The sequence below is a fragment of the Rhamphochromis longiceps genome, linkage group LG8 (genome assembly GCF_057381845.1).
Source record: "Rhamphochromis longiceps isolate RC_006_pf linkage group LG8, R_longiceps_female_GT1.1, whole genome shotgun sequence".
NCBI lineage: Eukaryota > Metazoa > Chordata > Actinopteri > Cichliformes > Cichlidae > Rhamphochromis > Rhamphochromis longiceps.
In genome coordinates this window covers 16,767,166-16,789,402 of record NC_140564.1, presented here as the reverse complement: position 1 = coordinate 16,789,402, position 22,237 = coordinate 16,767,166, and the positions used below count along the sequence as shown (strand labels likewise).

Below are 22,237 nucleotides of genomic sequence, written 5' to 3'. Positions count from 1 at the left end.
TATTTACAAGCTCTCCGTATCAAGAGATTTTGTTCTCCATGCTGACGCGTCAGAGATCAAGCCGGGGAGGGCCTCTTTTCTCTGGAATAATTTATGCAAGTGTCTGTTAGTGCTGGTGGAGTGGGTTAGTAGGAGTGGCTGAACTGAGGAGCTGGCAGTTTGCTTTGCATGAATCGCGGACTCGAAGTTTGTGGCTGCACCTCCGATATTTCCTGTGAGCCGCACAGACAGAGCCGTGCCGAGCCGAGGGCGGAGGAGGCGAGGAGAGGAATGGCAGAGAACAGCTCCGAGACAAGCGGCTCCGTTCACCGGAGATGTTTGGGCCATTCTTCGGCGGAGCGAAACGTTTCAGCTGGGGTCGGGGCTTCAAAATGGATTCGACTAAATGTCGGGGGAACCTATTTTTTAACTACGAGACAGACGCTGTGTCGAGACCCAAAATCATTTCTGTACAGACTGAGCCAAGCTGACCCCGAGCTCGACTCTGACAAGGTAAATGCTAAGCTAGCCGAGCTAGCACTCTAGTTAAGAGCAGTTTCCAAACTTTAAGTTATTTTCTACTGAATATGCTTATATTTACTAGCGTCATTAGGATGATTAATTACAGCATATATCATCTTGTTTATTCGGATCTGCGGCATTGTGAAAATCAGTGTTTATCTAGGTTCTTGGTGTTAACTCAAATTTTTGTGGCTCGCTAGCATTAGCCAGCTAAGCTAGCTAGATTCCGACAGTCAACCCATGACATACGATCTTGCTGCTAGCTTGCGTGTATCTCTTTGTTGTGTCATTTAGCACAATAAGTTATCAGATAAAGCGGTTACACCGCTATGCTGTTGAAGGTGTGGGACACTGCAGTGGGTTTTTTTCTTTTTTAAATACATAGGCTTCGCAGTGAATCTAATAAGTCGCCACAGTAGTTGGAAACTTTTCCCCATATGAGGCCGTTGCATTGCGCTGCACTCAGCGAGGTGTCAGATGTCAAACAGTAACAGTTTACAGCAAGCTTCTTATTTCCTAGTCAGTTTTCAGTACTGAAAACAAATGCTTTTATTGTGGTTGTATATAAATTAGTGTAACTACAGGAGTAAGTTTTAAGTTTGATTGGCTGTAGTCTAATGTTCATATAATATTCGAAATTTATTTTAATGATATATTGACGTGCTTTGAATGTCCCATTTCTGTCTGTGTCCCATTTCTAGCCTTTCAGTGATTGTAAAACTACTGTTGTATTTTTTTCTTTTCTTTTTCCTCTCCGTCTCTTGAGGTTTATCTGCTTCACAGCTTTGTTTGCTCTGCAGTAGTCTGCTTCTGTACACTTGGTGAAGCTCCCCTAATTAATACATAAGTCATTGTCAGGTGGGGTGCAGTGCTGCTGACAACTGGGATGAAGTCACTTATCTCCCTGAATGACCCCAGTGCTCCAGAAGGCGGCTGTTGGTCCATCTGCCCACTTATAACAGTAGTGCATGTGTGTTTAATTAAAGGCTCCCCAGCACTGTCAACCACAATGTATTACTGTCCACATACATAGTGTATTGTGCTCTATTTTACAGCTCCATTGTTCACTGTTTTCATCCACTGGAACACTTTTAGCTTTGCCCCTGCCCCCCTTTATGCTAAGACGAGACAATGGCTCATCTCGTATTTTCATGCAAATATCTTAATCTCTGAATAATCAGCTTGCTTTTTTGGTCTCTATCCTTCATGAGCAACAAATCAGTCTGTCTCAAGCCCTTGTCTTAAGTGTGTATCGCACTCTTGAGCCATCTCTGGACCTCACTCCTTGCAGACTATCTAGTTTAAGGTAACTCCCACTGCAGGGCAGATTATACCTAGGTATTACTTCACTTGGCACTGCCAACTAATTTACAAGTGACCCAGAAAAGGGGTGTGTGGCTCTATCTATCTATCTATATATATATATATATATATATATATATATATATATATATATATATATATATATATATATATATATATATATCTATATATATATATATATAGAGAGATAGATATAGCTCGGCAAAGCGACAGAGCAGTGAAGAGCTCTGTTTTTGGACGAATGCAGTGTTGTTTCTCCCAGCCAAGGAAATGAGTGGTTCAGTTCTCAGTCACGCAGGCTGACGTGCTTCAGCAGGACTCTTGAGGAGAACTGCATTATTCATGTTGTTGACTGTAGCTTGTTTTGCACAGCGGGGTGGACCAGGGAGAAAGTGAAGGAAGTACTGTCATGTGTACAGCTGACAATCACGCATTTCTAAATCTTGTTTTATGTAATTTTAGTCCTAGCTGTCATGCTGGAGTGATGTAGATATTAGGTTGTTTGATTTGCTGCTCAGTCATGAGCGGGCATGTAAAAATTGTCCAGTCAACAAGCTGAGTGATGCACTTTAGTGGGCAACTGTCTCACTGGCAAACTTATTTTAATCTGCTCTGAACCTCTTGAGTAAGGGCCCAGCTTTGAGTACCACATCAATTTTTCAAGCCACCCATCACAAAGGATTCTTGTTCTTTCAGTGTCTTATTCTTTTCATATTCATATCCATTTGCAGCCTTAAGAAATTCTCCCTGCAGCATGTGAGAGAGAAAAATATGGCTGGATTCAGGTTGTGTATCATGCCTGAGCACACTGTGGGAGACGATGTAAATATTTAACGGCGAGATATCGTCTGCTCCCGCACTGTCTTCTTGCAGTAAGTGCTCAGCAGGAAGCTGCAGAGTGCTTTTGACAATTTCAGGTGTGACTCCAGTCGGATTTCATCGCCTTCACTGAAGTAATGCACGTAATCCGGGAACTCGCCATTACTTTTTGCATTGTACTGCAGAGGGTTTAAAGATTCTGTAACAAAATCGGTCAGCATGGTCAGTTTTTCACTTCTTCTTCAGTTATGATGCACCTTTCATGGTTGTCTATTCGGGAGGGGGGGGGAAAAAGTCCACGTCGCAGTGATTTCCTAGTTTTCCTAGCGTGCCCTGGACCAGCAAAGCTTTTAGTGGCCTAAAAGGAGCTTTTCATTTAATGCCAGAAGCACTCCTCAGTCATAAGTTGGTTCTGCCTTTCAGATTTGAAGATGGTAAAAAGGTGTGAAATTTCTCCTATGCTTAGCAAAGGGTTATTACTCGTGTTCAGATTATCAGCATCAAATAATGTGAAATATGAGATGGTTTCGCATAATATAGCTGTGATGCGAAGCGTGTATTATTTAAAAGACGAAGGCCTATTTGACTATGCCATTACTGCTTGTACTCCAGAGGGATTCCTGACTCTTACTTTACAAGGATCAGACTTCCACTTGGCTAAGTAGCTATGGTCATGTGACTTGGGTATCTGCTGCAACATATTTGAGCTCTGTTTCTGCCAGGCGTTTGTACTCTAATTCAGGCAGAGATGTCTTTACATTCCCTCAGAATTGCCTGACCACCTGCGCTGCTTCTACCTGTCCAACATGTATTCTTGGAATCTGTGACAGCCCATAGAACAGTATAGTAAAATTTATCCACTCATTATTTGGAAAAAAAAAATTAAATCACACAGAGCTGAAGCAACCTATGGTGATTTATATGGAGGGGGGGGAGTCTTGCTTTTTTTACCCCAAGCTCCAGGGTCTATTCAAAAAACAAAACATAAAAACAGCCTAAATGTCATTTTTAATTTTTTAAATCCATCAGAGCAAATTAACACTGGTGGCAAAATAAGGCAGCATCATAGTAACGACCCTGTCTAACAAAATCAGACTTGGTCCTTTTATTCATGACTCTTTTGTTTTTAACTTTGCAACAGTTCATTAGGAAAAAATTGTCGTCTGGCCAGTGGGGGCCCTGCAATACACATGAACACATTATTACTATGAGTGTTTACATTTGTGCTTTTTAAGGTGATCAGATCAATGGATGTGGCGCCTGCACACTGTTTGCAGCTCTATTTATTTATTTTTATGTCTGCAATATAAAGTGGCTCAGGTGAAGGTGGAAATTGCTTCCCCCCCCCCCCCCCCCCCCCCCCCCCCCCCCGTATGTGTTTGTTCGTTCCTGTTCACTAGCATAAGTCTGTATGAAATTTACCGCTATGTATAATATGCGCTGCTGTTCCTGAAGTGATGATGCAGTGTTTTCACGCACACCTAATTTTTTTTCTCAGAAGCAAACATGCAGCGACTTGCAATTTTTATTTATTTATTTTTTTTCAGTTGAATGAAGGATTGATTTTCAGTGTTAATGTGTCTGCAGAAAACCTTATTTGGCATCATGTGTACGAAGGGTTGGGTCACTGTGGTATTTCCTGTTGAAGGATATGTACTGTGTGTAGAAAGAATGATAAGGTTCATACAATACACTTCCCTCTTCTGTGAAGCCCGCCCTTCTAATTGACTTTTGTTTACCTAAATGTTTACTTGTCTGAGGTCATTGTCAGACCAAAAATAATAATGAAAAAAAAAGTATGCGGTTTCAATATTTCTTAAATGTGGTTTAATTGGTTCCTTATTGGTCTTGCACTTTCATTTAATTGAAGAAACATCAAGAATGTATAATTGAGGTTTGACTTTTTCATTCTGCAATTTCAGCGTCTTTTTCAACTTTCTTCTTGATTTCTCATTTCTGCCCGTCTGCTGTGCATCCTAGCAGCAGCCGTCCTCTGTTTCACTCACTGTCCACACCCCTTTGTTTGTTGCCCAGTGCTCCCCAGCCTGGGCCCCCGGAGACAGTCTTTTGTTTTTAATTAAAAACACGCTCCTCTTTGTGCACACAGGCTCATATCAGAACCCCCTTAACCATACGAAGCGGGTCACTGTGACCACCTCCAATCTCCCCATAAATGTATGCATACCCACAGGGCCAACCCCACCGAGCTCAGGGGTTTCATGCGGCCTCATAGTGGAGCTTACAAATATGCAGCAAGTTTACAGAAGTGTATGCTCGTGCCCTCGTGTTTCAGGAGTATGCAATTTTTCAGTTAAAGCTGCTGATAACTTTTGGTATGTGTGTCAACACCAGGCTTATTTGTATAGTGCATACAACATAATGTTGACTTTCATAGTAGGTGAGCACAGGTGTTACTAATAACACAAACAATAGCCATGTTTTTCAAGTCACTCAATGAGCCAATTTACACAATACCAGGAACCCTGAAACCAAATCAGCTAAATGGAACCAAGCCATCTTTTTGTTTATTGGGTAATGTGATGATGATCTGAGGAATGGGGGGTGGGCTGGGGGATGCTGCACACATGTAGTTTCATAATGCTTTTCAGCTCTCTTCAGTTCAGTTGTACCATACACGTGAACGTTCACAAAAACAACCTGCTGTGGGTGTTGTTGGTGGTATGACACACACCGTAACTTTTGGACTATTTTTTTTGTTTTGTTTTGTTTTGTTTTTTTATATAACCCTTTTTTGCAAGTGTCCTGGCTGTGGTAGGCAGCAGTGAATCTCCCTCTTCACCCATTTTCTACACAGTTCTCCAAAATTCTTGTTGAGATGTGTTGTCATAGAGTCACTGCAGTCAAAGTGAAACTAATGTTGAATATACCTCATCTCAGTGCCGACATGTTGACCAGTCAAACACAGGTGTAATCACTGAAATGGTAGTTGACCGTAAGTGTTGCAGTTGTCTTCTTTCAGCTCCTCCCTTTAGCGGTTGTCACAGCGGATCATCTACCTCCATCTAACCCTTCTCTGTCACACCAACCATCATTTAAAGTCTCCACTGTGTTCTGTGCACTCCTACCTTCACTCTTAATCCCTTCAAACGTGCATCCCCCCCTCTCCTCCTCCTCTGTCTTCAGCAAGCGGTAGCACACTTTCTGCTGGTACGCAGCTGGTCAAAGCACCGGTCACTGTGTTAAACCAGTAGTTTTTCCAACTACAAAAAGTCAAAGTAGTTACTGTGACATAATGACCCCACAGGTGTGGTTCAAAAAGCAAGAATAGTTGTTTTGTTGCTTGCAAAGATCTGACATGAAAAATTGCATGATTGTGGATGGGAAAGAAAAAGGAAAAAACAGCTCAGTTAAATCATAAATGTTGAAACACTTTTGTGGCTCTAACGAAGGTGCGTCCACACAGGAAACAGTTCACTCATCGTTCACTGCTTGAAAGCTAACGATGAGTCGCTAACGGACATTCCGGTCTTTTTTTAGGACCTGCCAGCTTCATGTCACCAATAATTTTTTTTCTTGTTTTTCTTTTAGTCACTGCTATAGCCACTTGAAGTCGCTAAATATCTTTGATGTTCTTTGGTCTCTGGTCACTGCATTTCTGTAAAACACTTCCTGTATAGATGCAGCTTATACTTTATTTATGGTATTGCGAATGTGTCACATTCGAATGCAGGTGATATAGCCTCAATATTATGTCACAATAGAAGGGGGGGGGGAACTGAAGACATTTGCAGACGGCAACATTTAGAAGTGTAAGTAAATGTAGGGTATTTTCCATCCTTCATCTCCAGTCAGCTGCTGTCATTGATGACAGCTTCCTAATTTAAATTAAGGTGGCAGCAGCATTATCATGTAACATTGTTGGACACATTATATCCAGTGGCAGCATACATCAAATATAAGCACAAAATGAGCCTCTAAATTTTAACTACAAGCATAAAAGAATTGCCTAAAATATCGTTTAATGGTCAATGTCAATGGTAACTTTATTGTCCCTAATGGGAAATTGAGTTGCAGTATGTCCGTACAAACAAACAAACAAGTTTATTTTTTCGTTTCGTAGTAACTAAAGTATTTTAACTCTTCGGGAGCTGCACAATAAAACTGAACAATGTTTTCTACCTGGGAATTTGTATCATGGGTTTGTGCATCACCACCTGCTAGCATCTCCTCTATCATAGCCTGATTTATACTAAACGGTGTGTCTTTTGCCTCAAGTTTGTTTTTTCTGCCTTCAGCATGAACAGTTTTCATGCACGTTTTGCAGAGTGTTCTGCTTTATAGGATGATATACTAAATCATGCTTGAAGGCTGACATGGCAGCTCTTGCGGTTCTCTGACATACCCAGGCTTTTCTTGTTGTTGCGTGCACTGGTGAGCATAAATACATGGCATTGCTATAACAATGACATAGTGATGTTTTTATATCCCCTAAAACTTTATACCAGTATTATTGGGAACAATGTGATATGAAACTGGGCTAATTTTCCTATGAAGAGCCTACAGAGAGAGGTTTTCAACCAATGAAAACATGCTCCTTTGCATTCCTGCAAAATCCGAACGTTGGTCAATGTGGGTTATACTGTGCTTTCATCCATCCATCCATCTTCTTCCACTTCATCCAGGGCCAGGTCGCGGGGGCAGCAGCCTAAGCAGAGAAGCCCAGACCTCCCTCTCCCCAGCCACCACTAGAGCAGGGCGATATGGCCAAAAATATTTATCACGATATATATTTGAAAATTTGCGATAACGATATAACCGACGATATAATTGATGCGAGACAAAATACAACTCCACAACATTACTAGCGCAAAAAGACAACCTTCCATTTATTTTCACTTAAACAAGAAGCTGGTTTTTATGTACATTAAAGCTTTATAAAAATGTAACAGTGCAAATGCAAATTCCTTGCTGAAAGTTTAACCAAAAGGCATTTCCAGTAGAAATGGGCTGACATATCCTGAGCATAACATGTATAATATCCACTGAAGTTAAAAAGAGGTGCTTTGCAACATTAAACTGCAGTGTGCATTACGCATTTTTCGGACCATAAGGTGCACAGGATTATAAGGCACATTAAGCGAAACAAAGCAGTCAGATAAATCAAACTTTATTAAACTCATTCTTCTTGCTTCCTCCACTTCTGTACCATTGATTCATTAATGTTGAATTCTCTGGCAGCTGCTCTATTCCCATGTTGTTGCAGTATATTAATGACTAACCTCGTATTGTGGATGGATTATCTCAGTTGTTCTCCTGACTGAAGTTTGGTCCGTTTACAGAATCCTGCCATGCGATTGCATTTGTCTCTAACCATGAAGAACCTTCACGTTAACTTTTATAAGTGGAAAAGTGTTAGTGTTCGTCCTCCAGCTTCACTGTTTATGTTATGCTAACATAGCTGTGTCGCTAGCGATCACGTAGCACATCATTATATACCAGCTAGCCCAACTTCAGTAACCCTGCAAACGTCGCTGCTGTTTAGTTTCCTGTCTTCATTTATGTTGGAAGTGATAGCAGAGCTGTACGTTTGATTTTTTTCAGAAATCTCTCAGTCAGAACATGCAATATCATGCTTAGGTAACTAGCGAAACTAGCGAGCTAACTTCCGCTAGCTTCCTGCTAACTTCTAACTCCGTTAAATGTAATAACTTTTGTTTTCATGGATGCCTGGAAGTTAAACTTTATAGTTACACCTGGTAAAGCAGCAATGCTGATCGTTTTATTAAAGATGAAAGAATTTAGACAGTTTTTAACTCTAAGTGATGCTGCAGTGTTGTTTGACCTGAAGTTGACGGAGTTTAGGACCCAGATTACTCCCAGATTTAAGAGCATCTTAGTCCGACAAATATGACAATAACAACGGCTGCTTGCATGTTCTGCAAAAAAATGTGCTTTGTTGTGTATCTGATGGACAAACACCAAACCAGTTCCACATCACGGAAGTTGCACCATTTTTACAAACCAATTCTGGTTCATCTGTTTCACTCAACAATCGGCCATGTGCGTATGAAAACAAAGGCACTGCGCATGCGCGTTTTACTCCCATTCTATCGCGATATTTCATTTTCCTATCGTTGCCTAACATTATACCGGTATTACCGTGAACGGTATAATATGGCCCAGCCCTAGCCACCACCTCCAGCTTATCCGGGGGAACACCAAGGCGTTCCCAGGCCAGCCGAGAGATATAATCTCTCCAGCGTGTCCTGGGCCTGCCCCGGGGCCTCCTCCTAACCGTGGGACATGCCCGGAACACCGCGCCCAGGAGGCATCCTTGTCAGATGCCCGAACCACCTCAGCTGGCTCCTTTATATGTGGAGGAGCAGCAGCTCTACTCTGAGCCCCTCCCGGATGGATTAGCTTCTCACCCTATCTCTAAGGGAGAGGCCAGCTCATTTCCGCCGCTTGTATCCGCGATCTCGTTCTTTCGGTCACTACCCACAGCTCGTGGCCATATGTGAGGGTAGGGACGTAGATCGACCCGTAAATTGAGAGCTTCGCTTTTACACTCAGCTCCCTCTTCACCACGACGGACCGGTGCAGCGTCTGCATCACTGCGGCCGCAGCACCAATCCGTCTGTCAATCTCCAGCTCCCTTCTCCCATCACTCGCGAACAAGACCTCGAGATACTGTGCTTTCATTGAGTGCTAATTGGTGAGTGGGTCACAACAGGAAAGGAGTTCACCAGAAATGAAAGAAGTGAGAAGAAAACGGTGGGGAAATCAAAAGATAATTTTAATGAAAAGATAAAAAAAATTTTTAAGTATGAAAGTTACAAAGAGTGGCTGCTGGGTTTTGTTGTTGTTGTTGTTGTGTGTTTTTTGTTTTGTTTTTTTAAACACTTGGTTTCACTGGAGCTTTGTGTATGTCTATAACTTTGCTCTTCTCCACGGTTTGGCTCACAAACCGGTTGTACTACATATTTTTGTCACTGTCCCCATCTGACAACCAACTCGCTGCCTCTGGTAGGCGGTCGTCTGTAGCTACCCACGCACCCACACGCTGAACCATAGTTTCCCCTTTTAAATTTAACAGTGAACCATTGTAGTAAAAGGTTTTCTTGGCAAATTGGGGGTGTTTGCATGTAGTTTAGACAAAGACTGACATTATACTTTCCTGTCATTTCTGACTGATCTTAAACTGCGTTTCAAGCTTGAGTGATGCACAACTTAAAAGAACAGGTTGAAGGTGTTTTTATCACTTTTTTTCCTTTTGCAGAATAGCAATGATAATCTGAAGGAGAAAGTGGAAAAACATATGTTTTTTTTTTGTTGTCGTTGTTATTTCTATGAAACTCCAATGAAGATCTGCAGTGGGACATTTGTGCAACTGAATAGATAGATGGAGCTTAAGCTTCACTATGAAAGCCAAACCATCGCGTACAGAGTTATGTGGATGGCTGTGATGAGTTGCGTCCTCCATAAAGGCGTACCTCTATACGTGCTTAATCAGTGACTGTGGACTTGTAAGAATCTGACACGGAGCACTGAGACCAGAATAGAGCTCCACTGGGCTGTGGTGGAGTATTTTTTGCCATGGAAAAGGGGTCATCCAGCCAAGAGGGCTTAAAGATTCATTACAAAAGAAACTGCACTGGGACATTTTCTCATTATTGAAAATATTAATGGGTTAGGGTGAAATGAATTCCTCTCTGCACGATGAACTATCTCTGATTCATGTAGTGTCCTGAAATTTATGACTTATTGCCGGTGTGTTCTTGGGCAAATAATGTCAGAAGCAGCATAAACCAGTAATTTGCTCGGATTGTCCCCTGAAGACACATGAGCAACTGTGTCTCAGAAGCGTTTGAAGACGAGCTCAAAATATGCTCAAGGCCTTTCCTCTGTGCTGAGTATTTCATTGAATGTTACAGCACATTTTACTCACTAAATATGGCATTGTATTGAACAGCTTGTAGATTCAGTCTGGCTATTGGACAGCTGTACAGACTGTCTTTTATATTATGTGTGAGGCCAACTGTGTAACGGCCCAGACTAGGCTAATTTCTGGTTTTAAGCCAAGGTGCTTTCTCCTGGTCCCTGTGGTGGGTTAGCCCTGCTGTTCCAAATCTTTTTCTGTTCTGCTCTAATTGTTTTAGCCGCTTCTTCCCTCATGAGACGAAGACAGTCTAATCACAGAAATAGGGGAATACCCAGTAGTTGTGAAGGAATCGGGATCAAACCCAAGGCCTGTGGGAATAGCACAGTGATATCCCAGAGTGCTTGTATGTGTGGCTCTGTGTGTGCATGTCTTCTCAACCAATGTGGCGATTGTAAACACTCCTGTGTTTACAATCTCATCCCATGAGTTTTGTTCACTGATGTGCAGTGGGTGTTGTTTGTGCTCAGATTATGTTTCACTTGAAAGTACACACTGGCTCATGAAAAACAAAAAATCCTTTCAATGGACAAATGTCATTTAATGAAGTTGTGTCATATCTATGGGAGAGTTTTTAAATATATTAAAACAATCCTAAATTTACCTAAAATGCTTGTTTGGATTTTTAAAAAAATACAAAACAATGATTGCAGTTTCTGTTTTTTCTAATAACTGTACCTTTTTGTCTCTTTGATTTTTTTGCAGGATGAAACTGGTGCCTATCTCATAGACAGAGACCCCACGTACTTCGGGCCAGTGCTTAACTACTTAAGGCATGGCAAACTGGTGCTCAACAGGGACTTGGCAGAGGAAGGTAATGTCTCTGTGGAACATGAAGGAATGCTTCAATTTAATCAAACTCGTGCCAAATATTTTAAACAATAGTGATGATCATTACGCTAAGCACCCCATGGGAATTACTATATGTAAGGCTAATTTTGGGATAATAATTCCCTTAGAAAGTGATTACAGTGGTGCACTTTTGCCCCTCTTGTAAAAACCCAAACTCACTCAATGTTCAGCACATGAAGATGACCCAAAGAGAGCATTTGGATAACAAGATTTATAAGGTTTCAATTAGTAAACTTGCAAAAGCTTCATTAGTCGTTGCCTGTTTGTCTCCCAAATATTTGTTTTTGCATTCCAGCACTCACTAGGTGTAGCTGATCGCAAATAAATATTTTGTGCTATGCTGAAAACCTTGTGATTGCTTTAGATAATGGCACACTGCCTCGACTGCTCCTAGTTTGGAAGATGCTGACTTGTCTGCAAACACTGGCAAACTTGTCGCCAAGCAGTTGTGAAGCTTGGAAAAAGTAAAGTGGAAACTGAATATTTGCTGTCAAAGTAAAAGTTGCACTTTTTGAGATGTGCTGGTTGTAGAGCTAAGGCACAAACATTTTCCTTTGCTGGTTTGCTTCAAAGGATGCTTTGGAGTGTTTGTTGTCCAGTAGAATGTCTGTCTGAGATCCTTTGCCTTATTTCTTGTTTTAGGAGTTTTAGAAGAAGCCGAATTCTACAACATCACATCATTAATAAAGCTCATCAAGGACAAGATCAGGGAACGCGATTGCAAAACATCACAGGTACATGGATTTATGTGACGTTTCAATGGATTTCTCAATAATTGTAATGCCCGCCTTTTTAAAAAAATGAATACATTATGTGCTCATCCTTGCTCTCAGGTTCCAGTAAAGCATGTTTACCGGGTGCTGCAGTGCCAGGAGGAGGAGCTCACTCAAATGGTGTCCACCATGTCTGACGGCTGGAAGTTTGAACAGGTAAATCTCCCACAGTGTCCCAGCGACAATCGTCCTTCCATGTGCTTCACCCACCCCGCTATGCTCACGTTGACCCAGAAAGGGCAATTGTCCACATTGGAAATGGTTTAAAAATATATAAATAAATAAATGATTAAAAAAAAAAAGAAAAGAAAAAAGCCAAACAGCAAATCACATCTTTCTCAATGTCCGCATACATGATCCGGGCATCCCTTCTGTGCTCTGATTGGTTGTTGCAGCTTGTCAGTATAGGTTACGGGCGGGCCCACCAGTCAGAGTTTCTGCTGATTGTGTCAAGGGAGGTGAAGGGAGAGGAGTCTGCTTTGCCAAACAACAGCGGAGAGGTGTGTCCCACGAATCTCTGTCCACGGGCTGGTCACTGCATGATCCCCATGTTGTCCGTACACACCCCGTTGGCCATTGTTTGTCCCAAGTAGACACGTAGCCATCGGTTAATTTTTCAGTTGATAATTTTCCGTTTTCATGTATACTGCTTGCTCACCAGTGAGGCTAAGAGACCCTGACACCTTTTTGTTTTTTGTCCTTTTTTGTCTTGTCTTGTCTTGTTTAGTTTTGCTTTACTTTAGTTTTTGTCGTTCTGTATTCAGTATGTCAGCAGCTTTATCTGTTTTGCTTTGATGTAGTCACTTTTGGAGGAACTGAGGGAGGTGGGCGCTGGAATCTAGTACTGGTTGTTTAGAAGTGCAGTGTTGCTTTTATCTGCCGTTTAGGTAATCTTCTTTGTAACTGATTTTGTCGAGCATTACAAGGGAATCCAGATGGAATATTGAAATTATGACAAAGGTTAATTTTTTATTTTTTTCTTCAAAGAGAAACCGCATGTTTGGGTGTTTGGAGTCCGTGTAATGTGTGACTGAATCTCTCTGCAATGTGGGATCATTGGCTCTCCCATCAGAGCTGAAAACCCACTAATCTCCTTATACCCGTCAGATGGGGAAACTCCAAAAAAACAAACACTCCCAATGCAAAGCTTAAAGCTCCACCATCAGACGAGGAGAGTCTTCTAGGACACGCTCCAATTATATAAATCTAATTTGTTGTTTAACTGATGGTTCACTGAGCTGTGTGCCAAGTGGAATCCAAGATAACTAGTTGAGATTATTTGAGGGGTGCTTTGTTTTTTTTGCTGTGATAATGTTGGAGAGCTCGCTAACAACAACAAGTCTGTGGCAGCATGGCTAATGAGGCGATGCATGTCTGAACATGCACACCTGGGTACAGACTGTATACATGCAGCCTGCAGTACACACTCTTAATGTTCAACAGCAAAAGCGGATGAACACGAAATCAAATCCAGAAGTAGCCGTTTCTTCTTTTTGTTGTTTATTTTATTTTTTATGTATTTGGTTTTTTTTAAATCTCACTTGGTCATTCCTTTATTTGTCCCCTTTTGGTTTTTGTTTAGACTGATGTGACTGGGAAAGAGCAGAAATTATTGCCATGTTTTTTAAGACTGCTGTAGAAAGGTTTTATTTGTAGGCTCTTTTGCTTAAACCAAGGTGCTGTGGTTTCGTTGAGGTTTTCATTTGGTTCAAATTGTACTGGCCTACTTCAACTATCAAGTGTTGAGTAAGCCCTTGAGACAAAACAAGACCAAAAAACAAACCATTAAAGTGGACCCATTATGTTTGCTTATACCCTCCCTTTAAGCCAGCTTTCTTCTGATTGGCTGCCTCTCACAAACTGAAGGTTTTGATGGGGCTCGGTTAAGCCTGATATGACCCTTTTAACAATGTTGCCTTTGCTTGAGCCTTTGTAGTTGAAGCTTGATATGTTTATTAAGATGGAAGTAAAAGAAAAGCATAATAGGTCTGCTTTAATGAGAGTACAGCCCAACAACAGCAACAGTGTGACGATTGCAGCATTAGTGAAAACTCCAAACATTTGCCATTCGCATTATAGAAACGCTCAATGGGGCAAGGGTCAAATCTTGTGTCAAAGAGCTTTAAAATGGATCTGAATTGTTGGATGGAAGTGAGTCTGCGGTTTTCTCTTTGTAGGAGATGCTAAGCCTGGTCCTGTCAGTCCACCATTCCCCAGTGATTTTTATTTTAAATTTATTTATTCATTTTTTCACCCTCAATCAGCATGTTGCTTCCTGTGATCCGTCCCTTGCACTCGTATTCTGTCAGTAACTATCTGCTGTTCATCCTTTTCTTTGTTTTTTTTTAAATTTCTACAGTCTTAATTTGTGAACCACAGATTATATTTTCTTTAGTTTCCTTTGAGCTTTCCCATGTTTTATGTTGAAATCAGTGCTGGCATGTCTGCGGGTCCTGAGATCACGAATTCTTTTTAAATATTTTTTTATAACAACTCTCAGATTTTCAGTGTAGCCTTTTTCAAAATGGCTAGCTTTAACATTTGAAATGGCACACCCTGTTGCCCTCAGTGCACCATATAATTGTGCAGCTTTGCCATATTGAGATTAAATCTGACCACGGATCTGTTGTGTCACTCCCAAGCCTGTCCTACATTGCTGTCTACCTAGTAAAGGCGCTAAATGTGATGTAACTAACTCCGGGTTAGGCTTTAGGGTTTTACTAAGAACTGAGGCAGCTTAAATTTAAGGACTCTCTGTGCTCCCTGTTTGGTTTTCCACCTGTTTTACATTAGTATAAGGTATCCCTCCTTGTGTTTTCCCACCACGAGTAACCCAGATTTTTGCCTTTTATCAGTCTAATTCTAATTCTTCGTCTTTGCTCTGCTCTCATCTCTCTAGCTCGTCAGCATCGGCTCCTCCTACAACTACGGAAACGAAGACCAAGCTGAGTTCCTGTGTGTAGTCTCCAAGGAGTTGCACAATCAATCATACGGGACAAACAGTGAGCCCAGTGAGAAGGCTAAGGTAAGTGCGTGAAAGGACTTGTTATGAGTCCATAGCAAACATTGGTGAAAGATGGCCTGTGCTGGATGCATGTACATTCCTCCAGGGAGCTGAGAGCACATCTACTACTTTCTTGATGAAAACTCCCTGTAAAGGAATGCATTGTGCTGCTTTTTTTTTATTTTGTTGACTAACCAGAAAATTGACGAACAGAAAAACCACAAGCAACCGTAGAAAAATAACTAATAATGGAAAAATATTACAGAGAGTAATTATTTCAGTTGAGGCATAAGCAGAACTTTGTCTTCACATCACGTAGACAAACTAAATTTAACCTGCTGTTGAAATTTCTGTTAAATTTGACCTGAAGTCTAAACTGTGTAATCCAGCTCTGGGCATTAAGATGGCACAGGTTTGTGCTGCTACTGGCAAAGTGTCTTTTAAATTTTCTTTTTTTATTATTATTATTATTTTTAATTGGGGTAATAGTGGCCCACTCCTTAGAGGAAGCAGCACATGAAGACTAATATTGTTACGCCTGTATTTATGGTTTTATTTTCCTGATTATTAAAGAGATTAGAGGCTGTCAGAGCATATTTGAAGCAAATGTAGACTGTAGAGATTTTACTGTGCTCTATTCATTTAGTCTCTCCAGGGGCATCCTATCCAAATCAAGATCTTATTACTGGTTTTATATTCTGTTCATTATTTCTCAGTCCATTTTGTTATGTAGCTATTTTTTTGTTTGGGACATAATATCTAGATTTAACATCCAAAACAAGGGAACTGACCTTGGTTGGGAAGGTGTCCTTGGATTATGTTTTTGTGTCACTCTGACGCACTTCACATTGTTGATTTAATGATAATCCCCTTTGATCCGTTGTTAGTTTTACTTTTCACCTTGTTCTCCTTTTTCACCTTCATTCATTTTCATTTCTTTTACAACATGCCTTTCTTGTCTTCTTCTGTGCTGTCTGCATGCTGCATGTTGCTCAGAGCGAGGACGAAGAGACGGATTATGAAATGAATGACTCTGATTAGGGTTGAGCACTTATGACTCACTGGTGAGCGCTCAACTGCTCGTAGTCCTTCCCAGCACACCTCCTTAGTTTTTCCTTCCTCCCTTTTTCCAAGATGCCTTTTTAACGCTCCTCAAAATGTTTCACATTTGTTTTCAAAGACGGCGAGAGCTGAGCTCTTATAAGAGACAAAAGTCCAATGATAGAATCAAGGTTACAAATCAGCTTTGGACATTGGAGTCTGCAGGCCAAAGCTGGATCAAAAGCCTCACTGCTCCTGCTGAGGCAGGAGACTTTATTGCAGGTGAAGCTCTCTTTGAAACAAATGGAGCTCTTCCCATCTGGTTTCAGACCCCTGTAATTATTGACATGCTCACAGCATTGGTTAATGCTGAATCATCAACTGCTGCATTTTGACTCATTCTCCCTGAGAATGACATTGAAAGAGATGGGTGGGCTGGTGTGCACCCTCTGCCCTTTCTTTGTCATAAATAGCTGTAGGTTACAATGGTTTTATTTGTTTTTAAGTCAGACCACTCGTGTGTCTGTGCTATGCTGGTTTTTAATAATTAAAGGTGGGAATTTCGATATTACTGGCACATTTTTATGCATCAAAAGAAAAGTAAAAATCACATTTCACAAGGAAATAATTCCAGTAATGATTTGTCCTTGCAAAATATATTTTCTTCCCAAAATACTTAAGAAATGAAACCAGTTAAACAGCAGGTATTTTCTTCTTAATGTGCCTCACATTGAATTACATAAATTTTAACTCAGGAGAAATGACTCAAAGGTTTGATCTGTCCTCTGAAATTAGGAGGGAAAAAGTTCCCACCTGCCTGTCAAAATCAGCACTTTTTTTAAACTTTAATATATTTTAAAAAGGATGTACATTTTTTTTAACCTTTTTTAAAATTTTGTAAAATGTTAAAAAAATACAGTTCAAAATATGTAAAAGAAGGTTGACGTTTTACACTTTTTAATTTCCTGTATTTTCACAGTATTTTTGAGCCCTCGTAACCTTTCTAATACAGCTCAGTCGATAGCCGCGTGAAATCAGAGCTGAAACACATTTAAGCTCTTAAAAAACTTGAAAAATCAACTTCACTCCCACTCATGGTGTCACAGTTTCAAGCCAAAATCTCATTTTTGCTCAGCATTAGTTTTTCTCTGACCAACTTTGGGCATCAATATCACAGGATATTACTGCATCAACAGTAAATGAGGTACCCTCGATGTTTAGTCCATTTTCTCAAAATTCACTGAAGGAAATGTCAGAGATTCTTCGTTTTAAAAACACGGGTGTTTACATGTGTTCTTTAGGTCTTGAAGAAATCCTTAAAATCCTCAAAGTATGAGCATGTGTCACAGATCACAAATCTCTTAGGGTCTCTGAAAAGTCTCACAGTATGAAAGGAAAACTGTGGCTTCATTCGATACAGTGACATTATTCTACAGAAGCCCAAAGTCTTTGAGGCCGACCCTATCATTTACAATTAACATTTTGAGCAACTGCTGCTTTTCTAGTGTTGTGGGGTTGTTACATTAACAGAAAAAGGGGGGAAATAGGGGGATGGAAGTGGTTAATGTCAAAAAAATTTAAAACCAGAATGAGTGAGAAGACTTGAAAGTAGAAGATAAAGACTCTTTACTACTTTTACTCGTGCAAGCGTTTCCTTTTTCTTTGCACCCTAATCGGTGTGTTTGTTTCAACCATCTTGTGCTTTAAGTGTGACAGACACTGTGACATTAATAAAGAGGTAGATCGGTGCTGGGGGACACTAAAAGTGACTGAACTGCTGCAGATTGTGTAGTGTTGAGCATTTTTGCTGATTATCTAATGTTTCTGTCTTTGCAGATTCTTCAGGAAAGGGGTTCCCGGATGTGAGAAGGACTCAGTATTATGAGCTCCAGGTGTTATGATGCAAACATATCATCTATGTGGAAGAACGTGTGGCACAATGGAGATTTAAAGTGGGGTGTGCATTTATTTTGTTTTCCCTCCAATTTCTTTCTTTTTTTTTTTTTTTTTTTTTTAAGTTTTTTGATGTAAATAAGTCTGTTTACTGACAATTTGTGCCTGTACATTTAAACTGGACCTTTTTATTAAATTAGCGGCAAGTTTTTTTTGTTTCTAACTGAAAGTAAAGAATTGTAATCTACAAATGTTTTATGCTATAACAAATGGCCGCCATCATATAAGGCCAACGATTCACTCAGGGTCATCTGTTGAGTTAATTCTTATATCCTCCAACTCAAGGGTCTGGTAAGGGATCAGTATGGTCTTTATAACTCCGAGTATCAAACACAAAAATCATTGTTTCAGAGATTTTAAAGAAGGGAATTGTTGTATTTGCTCAACGGCTGTGAGTCAGGCTAATAACATAAAATTGAGCCCAAAAGCAAACTGGTTAAAAATGTTTACCCAAAGACTTCAGTTTCACTGAGATTTGTGATCATGAGGACCTCAAATGCACTTTTTTTTTCTTTTAAATTTCCCAGTAGTAATTAAAAAAAAAAGAAAAAGAAAAAAGGAATGATCACCTTAGAGTACAAGAAATCTTGACTGTAGATAAAGGGGCATTAGGTAATCAGAGGTAGGAAATGACCTATAATAAACATGTTGCAAAGCAATATACTTTATAAAAATATATACTTCAGGTAAAAGTATACTACTAGTGTACTGTAGCTTCCATCTTTAGTAACCCAGTTAGATTGAGGTGCTTTTTTTTTTTTTTTGTGCTGTTAGGTCAAATTGACTCTTTGCTTGAAAGTCAACTATTCATATTTGAACTCTGACCCTCTACTGCTTTTAGTTTATATAGTTTGCTTTTCTAGGGAGTTTAAAATAATCCAAATATTCCCATGAATTTAATAGAACTATATGTAGCGTGAGTCTGACAGATATATCTGCATTTATGACAACTAATACCTGAAAATTAAAGAAGAGACCAGAGAAGCACCCTTCAGCCATGTTAGCAGTTTTGATGTTGCATACTTTGTCCACCAGAGGGCACTGCAACTTCGCTGGAGGCAACATAGCTGCAACCAGCTGATTTGAGCGTAAGAGTGATTGCATAAGTTTCATGGATCTGAAAGGGGAAACAAATTGTCTGATTAATTGAAATGTTGATATATTTTTTTGATTTAGTTTTTTTAACTATTGGTCGGGCTCTAGATGCTAGTCGCCTTCTGGTTCTCACAGTGCCCAAAAACTTTTTTTTTTTCCTTTTTTTTTTTTTTTTTTTTTTTTTTTTTTTTAATCATTGCTCCAAAAAATCCACTGAAATTGTGAGAAGGTTTAGAAATCATGTGGCTAGTTGACATTATGGGTGAGCAGAGGCAAACACAGTTGTTTACGTCCTGTCACAGCCTTACATGATGGATAGGCACACACTTCCTCCAGCTGGCGGATGTAGTTCAGTCAAAGAAAATAGTTCCTGCAAAAAACATGGTTTGTGTAATTTTTTAAAAAAAAAAGTTTTAAATTTTTTAATACCCGAGTCGCATTAACGCTGACTTCTATTTCTGAGTACCACGTCATGAGTTCCATTTAGTTATAATTATATTCAAGAGGTTGCAGACTTGATGTATCTCAGACTGTGGAACAGTTTTGGATGTATCATTTGATTTTTAAGCTGAACTATCCCCCTTTTTTTGTTTTTATTTATTTATTTTTTATTTAAGTTATTATACATTCAGGAAGTCCTCTTGCCTTTTTAAAGATTAAGAGTGATTACAGTTGCTCTGTTTTCTGTTAATGTGGACCTGTAGTAATATAAAGACTTTGAAAGGCTCTTAAGCGTAAGTTTGCATTAATTAGAATTTTCTTAGAAATGTCTGAAGTTTTAAACTATTTGAGACCTCATGTTCATAAATCTAAAGTTAACTGGTAAAGTCCTCAGGACAATGGTGACTCCCCCTTCCCCGCTGTTGTCTGAGTTATCCTTAGATCGTTTATTTCATATGTTTGAGGGAACATCGTTTGAGATCGTTTTTTAAGGGTTGTTTTTTTTTTTTTTTTTTTTTTTTTTTTTTTTTTTTTTTTGGGTTTTGTTTCATTTTTTGTTTTGGGTTTGTTTGTTTTTTTGAGGGGAAGTATTTGCGGCGTTTGGGGACTGGAACTGTTCGAAGGCAGCGGTGAAGGACTTTGTTCATATCAAGATTTTGTTTTCATGTAAATAATCCAAATTCAATATTAATATTTAACTCTTAGGAAAACTGCACGTTTTGTACACTGTATAGAAAACACAGCTTCAGGTGGAAGTTGTTTATACTGGATCTTTAAAAAAACAAAACAAAAAAAACGAGAAAACCTTGGCTTCTGTTTTTTGCATCGTTTGTACAGGACTAGAGATTTCGGAGTTGGGGTTTAAAAAAACTAAACAAGGAAAAAAAAGATACTCTGTAAGGCGTCTTTCACTGACAACATGCCTGGAACATGTTTTGATAACCAATAACAAAGCTATACTTGGCTGGCTATGAAGTTGACTGTTACGTTTCAGAAAAACAAAAACAAAAATGTATTTTTTTTTTTCTTGCAGTGTGATAAGATTTCTTAGCTGTTATTTTTATTTTTAATTGTGTAGATTTTCATACACAGCATTACAAGCACTACAGTGGGAAACACTGTGCACACTGCTTACAGCCTGTAATGCTGGTAATGTAAATACTGCCTTTTAGAACACTTTTTTTTTTTTAAATAGAAAGTTGTTTTCAGGTTTTGATGTGTGGTTTTGATAGGTTGGATATTTCATTCACATGATATCATTTAGTGTTGCCTTTTTTTCCCCTCTTCTCCCAGTGACCAAAATCCAATGTCTTATGTGTATTGAACACATCGATCTTAGTGTCAGGGATGAGTAACTTTTCTTAATGCTGGCACACTTTGTACATATAGACTTGTTAACGACACACAAACCTCCATTTACTCACACGTATACACTCGACTTAAGACCGTTTTTATATTGTCGGGAGGAAACGAGTATGGATGCATGTTTTTAAATATAGAAATATATACACACACACACACAAGGGCTTTTAAAGTGCAAAATTTGAGATCTGCAAAGAGGTTCAATCAGAGTAGACTGGATTTCCTGCCAGAGCTAGGCTATGTTTACATTTGCTATAGTATTCTGAAGCCTTCCGATTATTTACCGTCTTGCACTCCCTCACACACCTACTTGTGTGACCGCACCAATGGCAACTAGCACTCCCCATAAGCTAATATTCACTCTGACATGCTGACAAATGTTGAGATACTCCATCCATTTTTAACAGCCAGTGCTTGAGCGTTGCAGACAATCTTGCTTTCGCCCCCTTTCTTCTTAAATTTGATGAAATGTATCTGCGTAGGCTAAGAGCTAAGGTTTATACAAGTCTCTTTTGAGACCTTTTTTTTTTTAAGTGTTTTTGTGTTTGATTTGCTTGGTTTGGTTGTAATCTCATTTAAAATGCTCTGTTCAGAAGTGTTCAACGCCCCCTCTACTTGAGCAGCTACATTACATTGAATGCCCTTCAGACAGGTTGTCTGGTTTAGAATCTGGGATAATCTTTTATGTGATGGACAAACTTATCAAATGTGTAGCCTGATCCTTTTAAGTGCCCAGTTTGTTTTGCATTCAAGTCATAAACCACAAATCACTGTAATGCATGACTGATGATGATGATCACACTTGTAATCAGAGGGAATGAATGTGTCATTTTTCCTCGATCTTAACAGTTACATTAATAAGGTTCTCATATCACTACATAGATCACTTCTATATGATCTTATGCAATGTTAAAAATATACAAACTGAGTATGACGGTTAAGGGGATAGATCTATATGGTCTTGCATAGGGTAAACCCAATAAAATGTTGTCATTCATATCTGTCTTTTTTTATTATTTATCTTCTGGCTCTTCGAAGTTACTATAATTTAAAGGGAAAAAAAAAAGAAGAAATATATATATATATATATATATATATATATATATATATATATATATATATATATATATATATATATATATATATATATATATATAAATATATATAAATAAA

General features: G+C 39.4%; 1 protein-coding gene across 2 annotated transcripts; it reads left to right on the top strand.

Annotated features, from left to right (window-relative positions):
• The first annotated feature begins 82 nt into the window (after window positions 1-82).
• On the top strand, window positions 83-21,868 carry kctd5b (potassium channel tetramerization domain containing 5b). 2 transcript variants are annotated; one of them, XM_085416107.1, is made up of 7 exons: window positions 83-492; window positions 11,249-11,357; window positions 12,038-12,129; window positions 12,229-12,324; window positions 12,564-12,668; window positions 15,068-15,193; window positions 18,050-21,868. In XM_085416107.1, exons 1-7 carry the CDS (start codon window positions 169-171, stop codon window positions 18,077-18,079), a joined length of 882 nt encoding a protein of 293 aa, XP_085272233.1. In that variant the 5' UTR covers window positions 83-168; the 3' UTR covers window positions 18,080-21,868. The 2 variants fall into 2 exon arrangements, with proteins under 2 accessions (XP_085272233.1, XP_085272234.1); XM_085416108.1 differs by lacking the exon at window positions 12,564-12,668 and having other exon boundaries at window positions 89-492.
• Window positions 21,869-22,237: the final 369 nt, after the last annotated feature.

Bases quoted from the DNA above. Each gene is read 5' to 3' on its own strand.
- kctd5b (XM_085416107.1), top strand. From the start codon at position 169: ATGAATCGCGGACTCGAAGTTTGTGGCTGCACCTCCGATATTTCCTGT. The intron at 493-11,248 runs GTAAATGCTAAG...ATTTTTTTGCAG, and splicing joins CCGAGCTCGACTCTGACAAG to GATGAAACTGGTGCCTATCT. The intron at 15,194-18,049 runs GTAAGTGCGTGA...CTGTCTTTGCAG, and splicing joins AGCCCAGTGAGAAGGCTAAG to ATTCTTCAGGAAAGGGGTTC.